This window comes from Cricetulus griseus, chromosome 2, assembly GCF_003668045.3.
Source record: "Cricetulus griseus strain 17A/GY chromosome 2, alternate assembly CriGri-PICRH-1.0, whole genome shotgun sequence".
NCBI lineage: Eukaryota > Metazoa > Chordata > Mammalia > Rodentia > Cricetidae > Cricetulus > Cricetulus griseus.
The window spans coordinates 178,936,935-178,954,951 of NC_048595.1; the positions used below are offsets into that span (position 1 = coordinate 178,936,935).

Genomic DNA, 18,017 nt, shown 5'->3' on the forward strand with positions numbered 1-18,017 from the left:
TCTCAACTTATGGCACAAATACTTTGGCCTATTTGGTGTTGATGAGTGGCATAGCTTCTTCTAGGAAAGCAACTGAACCACCAGCATAATTTGCATAACAGATTGATTTTACCCCCACACCTGAAATCATATGTTAATATTTCAACCCCTCAGTTGGATCATACTAGGAAGAAGGACTTTTTAAGAGGCATGTATGGTTACATTAGGTCATTAAATGGGACCCAAATGATAGGGACATAAGAAGAAATGACAAGGGAATAATTCTCTGCCCACATACACTATGGAAGGCCATGTGAATCATGACCAGGAAGAATGTTTTCACTGAGGATCTGGCCATACAGGCACCTGAATCTCAGACATCAGTCATTTAGAAGTATGAGAACAAAATTCTATTGTTTAACCCTCTTAGTCTATAGGAATATAGCAGGCCAAACTTTAAGAAACAACTCTGGTTATAAACAATTTTTCCCATTTACTCTGTCTCTCTCTTTGAGTCTTACCAACACATGTAACCATTTATTTGTATTTTATTTAAAGGAAGAGAAAACATAGGCCAGGATATGGACAATGAGATAATCAACCATTAATTGTAATATTAAGGACTGTCATGGTGAAACTATTATGGATTCTTGGAAATGTAAAGCACAAACAAATGTTTTTTTCAGAAAGAAATTATTAAATGGCTTTTTGTATTAATATGGAGTTAATCAGTCATTTAGCAATCACAACATTCAATAACCCAGCAATAGGAAGTAGAGAAATCTCATCATCTACACTTTTTCTGTCACAGAAATAGAGAACTTCTTTAGTATTTTCTCAAGGATTCTGAATAAATACGATTTTTAGGAATTTGTGTTGTTATTAAGGCTACTGTGATCCCTATGGTTATTGTCTTTCTCTTTATCTAAGCATAACTATTTTGAATGTTTGCCTTACATGTAAACTTGTTCACCACATGCCTGTCTTTTCCCTGTGGAGTTCAGGAGAAGATATCAGATTCCCTGGAACAGGAGTTATAAGCTACTAGGTGCTACTATGTGGGAATCAAAACCAGGTCCTCTGTAAGTGTACCTGGTGTTCTTAACCTCTGATCCATCTTTCCAGCCCCACTCCATACCCTTTTTATTGAGTTCTTGGGATTGAGCCTGAGGTCTCAGGCATGTGAGGCAAACATTATACCACTGAGCCACTGCCCAACCCTTCCTTCATTTTTATAGTGAAAAAAACTTTTGCATGTACATTTGAATGTGTGATTGCAGTCATGAATATGAGATGGCATGTATGTAGTGGTCAGAGTACAATCTTGGGTGTTGGTCTTTACCTTCCACTTGCTTGTGTCAGGGTCTATTATTCACTGCTGCATATGGCAGGTTAGCTGGCCCCAGAGATTCCAGGATTCTCTGTGTCTGCCTCCTATCTCACCATAGGAGTGGGTGGATTATAGATACTAAGCTGGCTTTATGTGGCCTCTGGGGAGCTGAACTCAGGTCTTCAGATTTGCAAGGCAAGTGCTTTATCTACTGAACCATCTCTCCAGTCCAGGTATGGTTTCTCCTTGGGTATGGCTATCAAGAGAAGACACAAGTATCAAATTCAAGGTTATAGTGGCCATGGTTACCCAAGGTCACAGAAGTAGCTGGTGGCAGCTAGTGCCACTCCACCCACAGTGCAAAAGTAGAGCATAATGGATGAATGCAAATATGCAGCTACTTAACCTTTCTTTCCACAAACACAATCAGGGATCACCATCTTGATATTGATACCACCCATAGTGGGCAGGGCTTCTCAACACAACTAACATAAACAGAATAATTTCCTGAATGCAAGCCTAGAGGTTCATCTCCTATGCGATTCTAGATTCTGTCTACAACACTAACCATTACAATGTTAAACCTAAAAGTGGATGATAATTTATATTAAAGTAACTAAAATAAAATTGCAAATAATTGATCTGAGGTTTTATTCAAAATGAGAAGATAGAATTTTGCTCTCTGCCTTTTTACACTTATCTGATTGCCTCCTTATAGCTAAAGTGGATATATGACCACTAAGTATGGATAAACTCTATATGGCCTGAATAAACCCAGTATATTATTTTGCAATGTCCTTGTTTTATTTTCCCTGTCATTGATTCTGAAATTTGGCAGCTACAGGATTTCAGACTATTCAGAAATCAAGTTGTTTCTAAAACATATCTCTCTGAGAAGAGCATTAGCATCATCTGTCACCATGTCAAGGAAATGTAATTTTAGGCAAAACAATTCTTTAACATAAACCTTCTTTGTAACTAAATGTCCATTAGCCAAACAGAACTCCTCATAAAGACTTGAAAGCCTTTCTTGTATTGTATCTTTCTTTGTATTTTCAAACACCTTAGGAGATTTCATCTTTTCCTTGATTTGATTCAGTGACACTTGCCAATCCTTAGCCAGACTCTCCAAGGATGCATCATCTACTCCAAACACTGTTCGATAGTATTTCATGCTTTTCTGAAGAGTCTCCACATCACTTTCCATGAAGAGGGTCAGTGAAGGGATGATACTCAGTAGGTCAGTCCCAAAGGCTTCGAGCCAAATCCTCTGCTTCAGAAACTGCCGCTTCCTTTCAATGGCTGCACTTGTAATATTAGGCAAGGAAAGCATAAAATTGTGTCGTTTGTGTACAGGGAGAGCATTCATCAACTTTTCCATCAGGATTGGGAAATCATAGTCAGATAAATGTTTGTTAGAGATCAAGAAGATTGGTGGTTCTTCAATGTTACTCTCCTGAAAGGTCTTCACACAGTTGTTGCGGATCTGCTGCAGGACTTTCTCTCTGTCAAAGGTTCGTGGTTTGAATTCCTTTTCATTTTTTAAGTCAGAGTCCACCTTGGTTCTCACGAAGTAGAAATCCTTCTTCATCAGGCTGACTGCTTTGGCGAGGTCTATATCGTTTTTCTTAAAGCGTGTGGCAGAAACAATGATGAAGAAGTCATACTCATTGAATTTCATTTTCTCCAGATAGTCTTTGGGTGGGAAATTTGTGCTTCCAATACCAGGCAGGTCCCAAATCACCACATTGGGAATATTGTGGTGTTTGTATGGACGTCTCTCCATGGTCGTTTCCACCACTCCAGTTTCAGCTGCACCTTCCTCTTCATGCCCAACCCCTCTCAGGACATTGATGAAGCTGGATTTCCCTGCTCCAGTCTCTCCGGTCACAGCAACATTGAGTGGGGTACTGTCAATTTCTTTTAATGCATCTTCAATGGAAGAGTTTGCCCCCTGAATATTTCCTCTTCTCAGGCTTGACCCAATTGAAGCCAGGAGTTCCTGAGGAATGATTGTGTCTACTGTCTTAAACTTCTTGAAGTATTGGGTAAAGCTGGAGGCCAAATCTTCATTGCGTTCATCATTCTGCGAAGAGAACAGCTGTCCCATGACTGTGAGCAAATAAAGGCACTGAAAGAAAGAAGGGTGGGGCATGAGGATGTTATGAAATTTAAGATCTACATTTTAGCATTTTGCATTTAGCTATCTGCTTTACAAAGCATATTGCTGCATACTGTCCATAATGGCTGTAATTATGCATCTGATCTCCCAATGTGTTCAATTTACACAATTGGGACTTTGTGTCTTTTGATTAGCATCACCCTATGTCCAATTCCCCACAGCTTTGTCTACCACCCTCTATGAATTTAGCTTCTCTAGATTTCACATGTATGGGACACAGTAGTGACATTCTTTCTGTAGGTGGCTGAGACCATCACATGAGTGTTTAATGATCTATTCTCCTTGTCTCTTCACAGATTCACCTCACCTTTTCAGCCTGCTCTGTGCCTCTGTGCAATGAAGCCTACATAATCAGAGGCCCTTCACCTTCTAGTTTCAAGTATAAATCAGCTGTATCAGATCATGGCCTCCCTATTGGGCTGACTTTACCTGTATCCATCATTCTTTGTAATCTATGCTATTTGGCCTTAGTGAACTGTTTAGTACTCATGGTATTATTAAGTGAAATGTTTCCTTCTTATTCCTTCTGCTTAGATCTGATAATGACCCCTCACACTTCCTGGCCTCTGGTTGTCAAACAGGCTCTTATTTATCTGCTTGGCATATCCAACTTTCTGAATTTTTTCTGTGAGTGAAATCTCTTCATTTGAACATTTATTAATGAATCCTTTCTATAACACTTTTCCAATAAAGAGTTGCATTGACAGTCACCTGTCAAGCCTCTTTCTAAGATGAAATGGGACCAACCTTTGCAAAGTATAATGCATATTTGTGTGGAGTGTAGTGTCTACCAGTCCAATGCCATACAGATGTGTCCTAGGATCAATTTCCTTTGATGACATTTAGCCTCCCTAAACAACTGAATCAATAGCCAAGTGAGATAAAGAACTGCTATGATATCACCGATCCCAGTGGATACTTGTAACAGATGTTACAAGGCAGACATCTGCAGCATTACAAATGAACACAGACAACATGTGCAGGAGTCAGGAGAAAGAGTAAACAGTAGACTGAGTTAATATAGGTAAATTGCATCTCTGAAACTTGGAATTGGCAATCTGTATCAACATTTGGGTTATATTCAGAGGCTTGCTTTCATGGATATCCCAGTGGGAAAAGGATAAATTGAAGGTACTAGGCCAGCTGCTGTGAGGACAAGAGGTGTAGATGGACATGTATATTTCAGTTCTACAGCAATAAGAACCCCTGGTAGTTTTTCATGTAGTATTTCATAGTTCACAGTGTCCTTCAAACCAGGAAACAGGACATAAGCAAAGTGGCCTATCAAATTCCAGGTGCCACTATACTCAATTCCTTGGGTTTCTGTAAAATCTGGACACAAGAAAATATCATGAGATAGAAAACAGGTAAAGCCACTGGCATTCCTATGAAAATCTTTGGGTACCTTGAACACTGTGCAGTAATGTGAGGTCAGCCTCCATGTATGGATGGCTAGATAGGACAAGAACATGTATCAGTCCTTTATTGACTAAACAAGGCTGGCACCTTCATGGACAGATTTCTTCATTCAACACCTGAAAACTATCCTTTTCCTCATTGACAGATAAAATGTTATTGTGAAATCTGGGGATTCCCAGGGGCATTTCTGTCCATTATTTTAGAATGAGTATGCTCAGGGAATATAATCCTAAAGCCAACATGCTTAAAAGTTGGCCTACCCCTATATGAATATATATGGACCCTATGATTAAAATCTCTGTGCTTCCTTATTGGGAAGTGAAATAGAGCATTACTTTGGAGATAACACCTGTGCTAGCTTTGCCTGACATAGGTAATAAGTATTTCTCCACTATGTTACCTTTGGCTCGTTTATTTGGCTTTGAGTTCACTAAGATGTGAACTCAGTCCTTGGTTTACAGAAACATCACCTCCACTGTGTCCTCATGTCTCATGATGTTCTCTGTGATTCACTCTCATCTTCCCCCTTTTTCTATATGTGTGTCTTGTGTCCAAGTCACAAATGTCTTGTAAGGATACTGTCATATTGAGCTGGAATTCATGTTAGCAACCCTATTGCAACTTGACTCTGTCACCTGCAAAGACCCTATTTCCAAATAAAGCCCTGGTCACATTCATACATTCTTGGTCATGGCTAACTACATCCTTAAACTGTGAGCCAAAATAATCCCTACTTTCCAAAAAATGTGAAGTCAGTGCACTGGGTTTTTATTGCTGGTTAAACTAAAGGGGGGCATCTTAGGAAGGGCCCCTCTCCACTGCTAGAGATAAAGCAGGAAGGGACATGTCTTAGGGACCTGAATTTCAGCTCTTGTATAGCCTGCTGGTCCTGAGAAAGCTTTGTGGCCTCTCTGAATCTTCAGAAGTTTTTCTCATCTAGCCAGTGTTGTAGGACCCTTAAGTCAGCTCTTCTAGAGAGGTTTCTGGACAGTGGAAGAAATCCTGGGCCTAATTTCTAGCAATCTAGAATATTAGCCAGTGCCACCGAATTTTATAAAGCAACTTCATGTTGTTTGGACTGTGATCATTTCAGAAATCATAGTGATTTGGTTTCCATGACAAAAATCACCTCACCCCTAGATTCTTGTCCCCCCCACCCCATAGATTCTTGCCCCTCGTCCCACCCATAGATGCTTGACTGCAAGCACACACTATAGGCTTCTCATCAATCACATGGCACAGAAACACCTCACCCTGAACTCATAAGAAGGGTTTCCCACTCTGCCATGTAGGCCTGATCTGAGAGCCTCTGACATGCTGCTGTCTGCCTGTCCATCTATAGCATTAAAACCATTGTAACAAGTAAATTACTCAAACAACAGTCTGCCCAGTGTGCTTCTTGAACCCCATTCCTTGGATCTTTCCTAATGGTACAGAGATGGAGTTTCTCTTCCTATAGTTCTGTGTAAAGGCATCACAGTGGGAAAGGTGGGGCTCTGTGTTTGTTTTACTGATTGGATGATTTGCTTTTCATGTTCCACAACATTCAGATGTGTCACAACTTAGTTAGCCGTGTAAACACCAAAGTCAAAATTTCAACCGAGTAAAGAAAATAGTTTTCATGTCCACTGATTACTTTTTCAGCTTCATCCCACACCCTGTTTAGTCATCCTGTTTAAAATATTACATACTGAGACATAAGTTTTGTAATTTGCTTCAACTGAAAATTCAAACTTTTAAAGGATAGATTTAAGATTAAAGCTTACTTAGTGATACTGGAAAAAAATAATCAGAGCAGAAGACTTTAAAAAGAACCTGACAGGATAAATTTAACAAAAAAATTTTTGGTTTTCTTAAAATGTATTTGATGTATGATTATATGCATATGTATATTGTGTTATGTTTACATGTATGCTTATGCTCATATATGCTTCATGGCACCAAAGTGCCTTGTAGAGGACATTCAGCTAAATTAAAACCGTTAGAGTATTCTAAACGCTTTTTAGTTCACATAACTAACATAAATAAATCTTTGACACATAACTTAGATTTGCTGGTGAAATGTTAGTTTACCTTCAGAATTGCTGATGTGTGTTTTTTTCTGGGCTGCTGGCCATTGGGTTAATAATTCCCAATGCTCTTTGCTTTCCTAAGACAGATTGTAGCTGGAACTATTATGGTGAACTCTCCATAAGACAAAGCTTTTACTCAGAGGCTATGGCAGCCCTAGCACAAGTAAGGAAAACTGGAAACTGAACACAGCCACTGCCCAGAACGACATCCACAGCTTTGTTTAAGTTTATTAAGGTCAATAAATTGTCCGAGTTGAATCTTCACTGCCTTCAAATTTAAAAGCACACATCTACTCTGGTTTGTTTTCCTAGGGTGTGAGCTCTGTAGCCTCTAATTTAAGGTATCTGTATGTTCTGTTGTCTGTCCCCATTCAGTGTCTGCTGCTGCAATGTGTGTGGGGGGCATAGCCTCTGCTTTGGTAACAGCTCTTAGGGCCTGTTCTGACAAATCTGATTATACTTATGACGTTAAGATTAAGCAATCAGTTCATAGTCCTCCCAGTTTGACAGGGTAACAAATACCTTTTCTACCTAAAAGTTGTTTATACATATCTTACAATACTAAAAAAAGCAAAAAAGATCCAATAAGTAGGAGAAAAAAATGTTTAAAATGGTATAAGTATGCTGTTATGATTTTAGAAATGTTGAAGGAAAAGAATTTTTAAATTGGGTTTGTACTAAGATAGAGGATGAGTATGGAGTAAAAAATGTGTATGTGTATAACTGAGTTAGCTATAGTTAGTTATTAAAATTCCTACGGTCAAGTTCACTACACTGATACAAATCTAAAATCTAGTCTTATTTATATCCACAAGGTTCTCTTAAGATACTGATTTGCTTTTGGTGACATTTACAAAAGTAGACTTCAATTGAAACAACATTCATCAGAACCATAAGGTTGTGGCTGGGCGGTGGTGGCACACACCTTTAATCCCAGCACTGGGGGGGAGGGGGCAGAGACAGGAGGATTTCTGAGTTCGAGACCAGCCTGGTCTACAAGAGATAGTTCCAGGACAGCCTCCAAATCACAGAGAAACCCTGTCTCAACACCCCCAAAATAAAATAAAATAAAATATAAAGGTTGTGATAAGCTATAAAAAACTGAGTCTAACAACAAGTCATGTCTATTAGATAATACATTTTTATATAATATTATGGGATTAGATATTTTAATGCATAAATTTGTATGAACTTTTTTTGGCAAAACTTCCTAAGCTTTATGTTTCCTTAAGATAACTATTTCTGTTTCCTCCCGAAAGCCTGACTGCTGACAGGGATAGGCCTTCAGTCCAAGCACTGATAGCAACAAAACAGAGCACTAAGCAACAATGGCCACAAAGCCAAAAGCCTGCTCTCCATACTCAGAAAAATGGTGACCCTACAGGGTGGTAAGGATGCTGTTCAGCTCCTGGTCTCCTTGCAAGGCAATTCCCAATAAATACCAGGGTCCCCTCTGAATTTTGTTACTCATCTCCTAATCTGGATAGACATCCAGGTTCTACCCTTAGTCTGCCTCACATAAACCTAATGGAGACAGGGGTGGTGGGGGGCAGACTTAAGCTTTTCTGATAGCTTCTCAAATTAACTATTTGGTAATAAATTTGGCCAATTGCAAAAGCTGACTGCACCCTGAAAAAATTAAAATAGTTACATCTATCTGAGCAATAAGGAGCCTGGATCTACTGTATTTAGCCTGGTGAAAGCTATCAAGACAGAAGTTTCTGGGGGAATCTTTTTACAAAATCCTCCCATCCTTTTGGTCCCCATTCCTGGTTTTAATTATGTACACTCTAAAACTGTCTATGGACAGCAAGACGATTGAGCAGGTAAGGACTCTTGTCACTAAGCCTGGTGATCTGAGTTCTAATCCCAAGACGCACAATTTGCTCTTTGACTCCCAAATGCATGCTCTTGCACTTTGGCACCTAGCTCCAGTACAGGAGTGCACAGAAAATGAAAAAATGAATATAATCCAAACAACAACTAAAATGTACTGTACAAAATTCTCAAAGAACTACTAAGAAGGAAAAGGAAAATAAACAACAAAAAACTTTTCTTAAATGTCTTGCACTGAATATGAATACAACAAATAATAGCAATATGAAATATCAATCATTACAAAAGGATGAATTTCTTCATTGTCACTCCAACTGTACATTAAAACCATGAAGTTAAGGAGGGTTCCCTAAAAATGTGCCCCAAAGCTTCTACTACTGCTGTTTTGATAAATGGGCATGCTGGCAAAGATAACTTCTAAATATTTCTGATTATACCAGATATTCCTGGTATTCTCAGCCTCGCCCAGACAAGGTTTTTGTTTTTTCTGCTGCTTGTCTTGTTTTTGCAGTGAGTAGTGTTTAATGCACACTCTCATAACTAGTCAAAGTGGTGAGAACAAGTGACGGTTGAGTGCTCTTTCCTAAATTTCTTTAACAACCCCCCATCTGAACCAGCTTCAGGAAACAACATGCAAGAGACAGAGGATGGGGCAGGGGCAATCTTCTGACTGCCTCATGGCAGTTGCACAGGTGAACTCATGCCAGCTGGTGTTTCCTGCAGGAGATTTACACACAAGATCTGTCCATATTTCAGTGTGAACCATACCATGGGTACATGATACCTTTTCCTTAGCAGAGGAGATATTAGGATTAGTGACTGGTGGGGGACAGAGAGTCATTTTTCTTTAGAGATGTGGTTACTACAAGGTGGCCCATGATCAAGTAAATTACCCCACACCAGAACATGCAGTGATCCTGATTATATTCAGTGGAGTATTTAAAAATAAAAAAGACAAGAAAACATGGGGCAATATTGGGGAAGAGTAAGGATCCTAGATGGAATAAGTGTGGGAAGAGAGAGGAATAGTGGATTAAGATGATAAAGATGTTATGTAGATTATGAATCTATCATATAGTAAATAAAAATATTTTCTAAAAAAACCCAAATCCTAATTTTTCCCGGCAGGTTACAGAAGAATCTTACAGAGTGCATCTTTCACCCCAGTCTAGATTCCACTGGAATTTAGAGTAAATATGCTGAACTACACAGAAAGAGGCAAGAAAAGAGAACTAGGAAGTAGCAGGATTGAGGCACAACATTTTTCATATATTCTATAGTGACATTTGACAACATATATCTTGAAAGGTTAATTTTCTTCTATTCTAGGTAGTAGAGGTGCTCAAAACAAACAAAACCCCAAACCAAAACAACTAGGCAAAATTTAAACAATAACTTGGTTATTTACTTCAGGTCCATCTAAACTTGAATGGTTACCTAAGAACATCTGTAAGTCAGCCCCTGCCTGCCTCCAATCAAAGACCCCTAGATTCCAAACTGAGGGTCCCAGCTCTGAGGATATGTCTCTACAATTCTTGTTATCCACGGGATCCCTAGGAGACAGTGAGGGCGAGAAGTCAGATCTGAATGTAGAGTTACCAGACAATCCTGAGTCCAGGGGATGCTCTCCCTTCTCGGGACAGAGGAATAGTCCTTGGCTGCTGTTGCACTTGAGTTCCTTCACTCTGACCTCAACAGCAGCTTCTTCAACAGAAATGAGGAAGTTGAGTAGCACTTGTATATTCTTTGGCTTTTGTCTCCACCTCCAGAGTGTGGAGCCAATCACAGAGGAGAGTGGGTCCAGTTTCATCCCAGAATCTCCTACATTTACAAGAACAGGAAAGTGAAACTAAACTCACTTTTGTTTCTCTTCATTGATTCCAGAATTCAAGGAAGTGGAAATGGTCTTGTCATAACAAAGCTGCATTTTATCCTATGGCTTAGCAAGTGAGAGGATCTCCAGAAGCCACTTATTAACTAGGTTAGATCTTTCATGACCCATTAGAGTTCAGTTTTTTTGATCTCTGTGCTCGATAGTTTTATGTCAATTTGACACAAGCTGTAGTCATCTGAGAGGAGGGAACCTCAATTAAGTAAATGTCTTCATAAGATTGAGGTTCAGGCAAGCCTGTAGGGCATTTTAAAATTCGTGATTGATTTGGGAGGGCCTAGACCCTTGTGCGTGGTGCCATGCTTTGATTGGTAGTCCTGGGTTCTATATGAAAGCAGGTTGAGCAAGCCATGGGGAGTAAGCCAGTAAGTAGCATCCCTCTATGACCTCTCCATGAGCTCCTGCCTCCAGGTTCCTGCCCTGTTTGAGTTCCAGTCCTGGCTTCCTTTGATGATGAACAGTGATCTGGAAGTGTAAGCCAAATAAACCCTTTCCTCCCTAACTTGCTTTTTGGTCATGGTGTTTCATCACAGAAATAGAAACTGTAAAATAAGTTGCTAATAGGATCATGGGGTGTTGTGAGAGACATGACATGTTGTTTTGAGAAGGATTGTGAACGGGCCTTGGAACTTTGGTCTAGAAATCCATTAAGAGTTGAAAACTTGATAACTTTTCTGTGGAAGCTTGCAAGATAAGAACGTTGAGAGGAAAGCAGTCAATAGAGGCCTGGCTTGTGAAGTTCCAAAGGGAAGTTTGAGAGTCATTTAAAGATTAAAAATGGGAATCTGTGGTTCTGGTTAGCTGGGGCTGAAGCATTAGCTGTAATTACAAGAGAACAGAACTACTGAAATAAGTCTTTGTTTTATTGGGACAATAGATGCTAGCCAACAGAAGCTAAGAAATTATCGGTGATTGAGACGAGACCAAATCACTGAGGCAAAATCTTTTGGAAAGTGTTTCCTCAGAGTTATTGCACAGAGCTGTGTTCCAGAGGCCACCAAGATTTTACCACTCACTGGCAGCCAAACTTGGTCATGTACAAGTCTCTCATGTGGTACTGCTTTTGAAAGCATGAAGGGCTCATGGAGATCAGCTAAGGCTTTGCACTGTGAGAGACCACGATACAAAACTGGTACATGAATTAGCTTGTTGCAGCACATTCCTTACGGTGGGATGCCATGTTCAGTCTTAATACATGGGAGAGGGGCCTGGCCCTTCCCCAAACTATTGTGCCAGACTATGTTGACTCATCATGGGAGCCCTTACCCATTAGGAGGAGTGAAATGGGGGTGGGCTAGGAGAGAGGTAGGGAGTGGGAAGAGGGGTGGCAGGAAGAACTGTGGTTGGAATGTAAAATGAAATAAAAACAGGAAAAAAAAAGAAGAAAAAAAGCATTTCCTGAAACTATTTGGATGACCATGTGATTTTTTTTTTTTTGTCTTTAAGTCCATTTATGTGGTTTACTACATTTATTGACTTGTGGCTGTTGGACCATCCCTACATTTCAGGTATAAAGCCAACCTGGTCATAGTAGATATTGTTTTTAAAGTATGTCTGTGTTCTATTTGCAAGTATTTTTCGATCATTTTTGAGTCTGTGTTCATCAGGGATAATGGCCTGTAGTTCTCTCCCTCTTTCCCTCTCTCCCTCTTTCCCTCTCTCCCTCTCCTTCCCTATCTCTCTCTCCCTCCCTCCTTTTAGTTTGGTTATCACTGTGATACTGGCTTCATAGATAAAGTATTGTAGCACCACTTCCCTCCCTCCCTCCCTCCCCTCCCTCCCTCCCTCCCTCCCTCCCTCCTCCCTCCCTCCCTCCCTTCCTCTCTCCCTTTCTTCCTTCTCTCCTTCCCTCCCTCCTCCCCTCTCTTTTTTTCTTCATTAAAAATATTGGTTAGAGATCTTTGAAAGGCTGGTGAATCCATCTGGCCCTGGACTTTCTTAAACTTTTATTGTAATTTCAATCTCATTTATAACAGGCCTGTTTTGGTGACTTGGCTGAATCTAGAAACTCATCCGTTTCTTTTAGGTTTTCCAGAATAATGCAGTACAGGCTTTTAAAATATTCCCTTATAATAATCTGAGGGTTTTTTTGGTGTCTATTGTAATGTTTTCCTTTTCATTTCTGGTTTTGTTGTTTAGGTCCTCTCTTTCTTTTGATTAGTTGAGCCAAGTGTCTGTCAATATTGTTTATCTTCTCAAAGAACCAGCTCTTAGATTTGTTGATCCTTCATATTGTTTTCTTTGTTTATATTTCTTTGATTTCTGCTCTGATTTTTATTATTTCTTGCCATTGATTGGGTTTGGGTTTGGTTTGTTTTTCTAGTGTTTTCAGTTATATCATTGAATCATTTAATTATTCTCTTTCTGATTTTTTAATGTAGACAATTAGAGCTGTAAATTTCCCTCATATGACTGAATCCCATGTGTCCCTGAGGTTTTGTTGTATTGTGTTTTAATTTCCATATAGTTTCTGGAAATTTTTATGTTTTTCTTGATTTCTTCTTTGACCTATTCATATTTGCTTAATCTCTATAAGTTTGTATGCTTGCTAGAGATTTGGTTGATGTCAGTTTTATTTAGAGAATAAAAAGAGTGATTTCAAACTTATTGCATATGTAAAGATTTTTTTGTGTGTATCTCAGTTTGTTGGCTAAGTAAAATGTGCATTCTTTGGTATCTGGGTGGAATAATCTGTAGATATCCCTTAAGTCCATTTGATACATTATGTCAATTGATTCTGATGTTTCTCTGTTTATTTTTTGTTCAGATGACCTGTCTATTGCAGAGGGGTACTGAAACCACTTAATATTATTGGATTGATGTTAATATATATCTTGAAATCCCGTAGAGTAAGTGTGTGAGTGTGTGTGTGTGTGTGTGTGTGTGTGTGTGTGTGTGTGTGTGTGTGTGTGAAACTGGGTGCATAAGAGTTTTGTACATATATGTTTAGAATAAAAATGTCTTCTTGGTTAGCTGTTCCCTTGATTGGAATGAAATGTTTCTTTTTATCTCTTTTGGTTAGTTTTAGTTTGAAGTCTATTTTATCAGATGTTAGGATAGTGACACCTGCTTGCTTCCTGTTTCCATTTGATTAAATACTTTTGTCCACCTTTTACCCTAAGGTAGTGACTATCTTTAAAGTTAAGAAGTGTTTCATGTAGACAACAGATAGATGGATTTTGTTTCTTGACCCATTCAGTTAGCCCATATCTTTTGATTGAAGAATTAAGGCCATTGATATTTAAAGATTTAAATGTGGTATGTTGTAGTTATCATGGTGTAGATTTTTGGCATTTTATTTGTGTTCTCACTGGTATTTTGTGTTTTAATAATTATGGCCTTATGTTTCTTTCCACAGTGTCCTTGATATTATTCCTGTCTTTTGCCCTAAATATTGATTTTTATATTTTCTTTAGTTTTGGTTTGTTGGATACATTTTTTAGGATGTTTATATTGTGGAAAGTTTTTCTTTCTTCTTCAATAATGGTGGACAGTTCTTCTGGGTATATTAGTCTAAGCTAGCTAATGCAGGCTTTTAGCACTTAGAATACATTGTTCTATGCGCTTCTGATTTTCAATGTTTCCATTGAGTAATCAGCTGTTATTCTGATGGTTTTTTCCTTATAGGTGACTTTCATTATTTTCTATTGCAGCTTTCAATACATGTGCCCTGTTATTCATATATATGTATATATGAATCTTATATATATATGAATTCATGTATTATATATCATAATACATACATATATATCATAATATATACATATATATATATATACATATATATATATACATATAATCTTCTGATCTTACTTATTAGATGTTCTGTGTATTTCTTGAATCTCTGTGGATGTGTATTCCTTTAGTTTGGGGAGGTTTTCTTCTATGATCTTGTTGAATATTTGGTCTATGCCATTAACTTGGGATTCTTCCCCTTCATCTATGTCTATAATTAGAAGGTTTTTAAAAACAGTGTTCCACATTCCCTGTATGTTCCATTCTGTCTTTTAAAAATTATTTTTTCAAGTTCTTTACATGTTTTATCTAGACTCTCTCCTTTATCCTTGAGACCTGATATTCTATCATCTCCTTGATTCCTTGTACTTATAAAGCTTTCCTTTGAGTTTTCTAGTTATGTCATTGGGTTTTTCAATTTCAACTTTATTCTAGTTGAAAGGTTCAGGCAGATGCCTAGGCAGCTTAAAGGGCCCTATGTTGCGTGGCCACCTCATGGCTAAGTCATTCAAATACAGGGCTGTGTAGGGACTCAGTGCAAATATGCGAGCTCCCCCTTATAAACCCTAAGCAGCATTCTCCCCTCCTTCTCTTCTCTCTGGCGGCCAACCATGGTGGTCAGCCATTAACTCTCTCCCTCTCTTCTCTCTTCTCTCTTCTCTCTTCTTTCTTCTCTCTTACTCTCTGCCTTGCTCTATTCTTCTATTTCTCTCACTGGCTCTGTCATCCTATAATAAACTATGGTTGGTGTATCTCTTGTTCTCACCTCTCATCTTGCCCCTTTCTGATAATTTAAGCAAAAGAATAACACTAGTTTGAATCCAATTCAGCCTTTATATTTCTATTAAATGCTTGTCTTCCTCCTTTCTATCAGCCTCCTCTTTATGTTTTCTTGGTCATCACTCAAGGGTTTTGTTTTGTTTTTGTTTTTTGTTGGTGTTATTCTTAATTTTATTGAGATGTTTTTAATATGTGTGTGTTTTCTTTAAGCTACTTGGATTGTTTGGTGAAGTTAATGATTGTACTTATAAAGGTCCCAAGGTTTATTTAGGTAATTCTCATTGGTAAACATTTATAAAGGACTGGTAGGCTTTGGAAAGACGACGCAGGCTTGATTTTTCATATTTTTGGCATTTTTGCAATGAGATTGGGCATGTGAACTTCTTTTATTTGTTCTAAGTCTGCTATAGACAAGTAGGTTGGGGCAAAAGAGAGTATGTTAGGGCAGATTGGGCCTAGAGTTTGGAAATGGCTTGTGTGGAATGAAGTCAGGTGATCAGATGGGACTGGACTGATTTATAGGATTACTTCCTGGGCTAGAAAGTGGAAGGTCTGGTTGAGTGGAGAGATTGGATGAGGTGCAAAAATGACTGTGAATGGTGGCATGTAGGCTGGTTCTAGCAGAAGTCTAGAGGTTGGTTGGGTGTAGGCAGGGGTCTTCATTTCTTTATCATGTTGTCTTTCTTATTTCAGTGGAGGGTTACAATTTGGAAGAGAAGATTAGATCTTAGTAGGGTTGAGATGCCCATTTTTCTTCGTGAGGCTCGTATTAGTTCTGGAGTGGCATAGATGGTACTAAACAGTAGAAGCTGTGGTGCCCTACTTGGTGCAGAAGGACATAAAGGATGAGTTCCTGGAGCAAAATTCCTGAAAAATGTAGGTTATTCTGGTACAGGAGGCTCTAACAGTGGTTCCTGAGGGGTGGTCATGTAGGAAGACCTCATCTGGGAAAGCCAGGGTTTTTTATCTGACACAAGAGGTTCTTGGGTGATGTAGATCTCAATATGACTTTTAAAAACATATTGATCACTGTACCTGCCTCACATTGCTGTTTTATGTCCTCTGGTACCACCTACAGCAGAAATCTTATAAGCAACTATTACTTGTTCCTTTCTTGCTAACAAAAAGTATTAAGATCTATATGTGTTAGAAACACATACACACAGCCGGGCATTGGTGGTACACACCTTTAATCCCAGTGCTGGGGAGGCAGAGGCAGGCTAATCTCTGTGAGTTTGAGGCCAGCCTGGTCTCAAGAGCGAGTGCCGGGATAGGCTCCAAAGCTACACAGAGACACCCTGTCTCGAAAAACCAAAAAAAAAAAAAAATAAAAAAGAAAACACACACACACACACACACACAGAGAAGAGAGAGAGAGAGAGAGAGAGGAGAGAGAGAGAGAGAGAGAGAAGAAAGAGAGAGAGCAAGAGAGGATGCATGAGAGAAAGAGAGCCCCCGCACCCTAACTTGGCTCTTCTGTCTTCAGGAGCCTTACTGCCCACTGTGGCAGTGTGTCCAGTGTTTCCTCATTCTCCATTGTTTTGCCATAACACAAGGACTTGGGCTTTTATGAAGCAGAAACCATGAAATGTAAGATAATGTTGGGGGTTGGAACTTGTTGAAGGTTGTCTATGTCACTAGAGAGACTCTGGACATGGTATCCAAAGTGTTGGTCAATGTTTCTGTGACAAGATGCTGGAAATGGCATATACACTTTTGTCAGCTTGCTTTGGAATGTAGGTGGACCCAGGAAGGACTTGGCTCCCATTTGGATAATAAACAACCCAACATGTGCCTTCTGTTTACCTGTGATGCCATGAGACCTGTATGGCACAAAAAAAAATCACTTAACACCCCCAAAACTACCTGAAAGAAATGCTCTTTTTTTTTTCTTTCACCATAACTGGATTGGAATCACAGGAATCCTGCCCAAACTGTTGAGGGTGTGAAAGAAATTCTGTATTGTTCTGACCAATCTAAAACCCCATTGCAGGAATCCCATTGAGAAACAGCTACCAAAGACTGTCCTGGAAAGTGTACAGAAGGAGCAAGAATATGAAGCCTCAGTATTCTGATCACTGACTTTGAGCCTTTCTTCTAGGACCACCCTACTCCACCAATTTTTCTAATGAAGTGTCAGCCTAATAACCTTCTTCTACATTTGTGGAGAAAAGAAAACCATGCCAACATACACTGGTCAAATGATGCTATGCAGACATGCATCCTTTATAAGGAATTCATGTTGTTATCATTTGCTGTGTTGAAAGATATAACATTGGGGGGATGTATAATTAGAACAAGGGATGGAGACTGAAAGAATGGGAGGGAAAAGTGTGCAGTCTGATGAAGAATAGCATGCATTCCTTCAGTGGCACTCTGTGTATTCCTGGTGGGAGTCCATGTCTTTCCCCAGAGACCCTGGATGCACTGTTTATTTCTGTGGTCACTTTCAGGCTTGCTTTCCTTTCCTGCATTCCTTTTATTCATATCCTCTTGGTTAAAATTGTGTGGTATTCTTGCCATGGTATTCTTGACATGAATATTACCTTCAAACTTGGCTCTACCATGTCCTAGTGTTCCCACTTGCTTTGAGGCTGGATCCAACCCACAAGGGTTATGCAGCCCACTGGATTCCCAAAAACAAGCAGCACAAGTAGAAGGGAAAGATGTCAGGCTGCCTCTCCTGTGTTTTTTTTTTTCTTTTTTTTTCTTTTCTTTTTTTTTTTTTTTTTTTTTTTTGTGTGTGTGTGTGTGTGTGTGTGTGTGTGCGCGCACGCGCGCGTGTGTGATCAT

At 39.2% G+C, this 18,017-nt stretch overlaps 1 protein-coding gene across 1 annotated transcript; it reads right to left on the reverse strand.

Moving 5' to 3' along the window:
- Positions 1-488: 488 nt before the first annotated feature.
- LOC100762377 (interferon-inducible GTPase 1) lies at positions 489-10,557 on the reverse strand. The gene is made up of 2 exons (XM_027400947.2): positions 10,418-10,557; positions 489-3,440 (listed from the first exon to the last, which is right to left on the reverse strand). The coding sequence occupies exon 2, from the start codon at positions 3,417-3,419 to the stop codon at positions 2,163-2,165; it is 1,257 nt and encodes a 418-aa protein (XP_027256748.1). The 5' UTR covers positions 3,420-3,440; positions 10,418-10,557; the 3' UTR covers positions 489-2,162.
- Between the last annotated feature and the right edge of the window lie 7,460 nt (positions 10,558-18,017).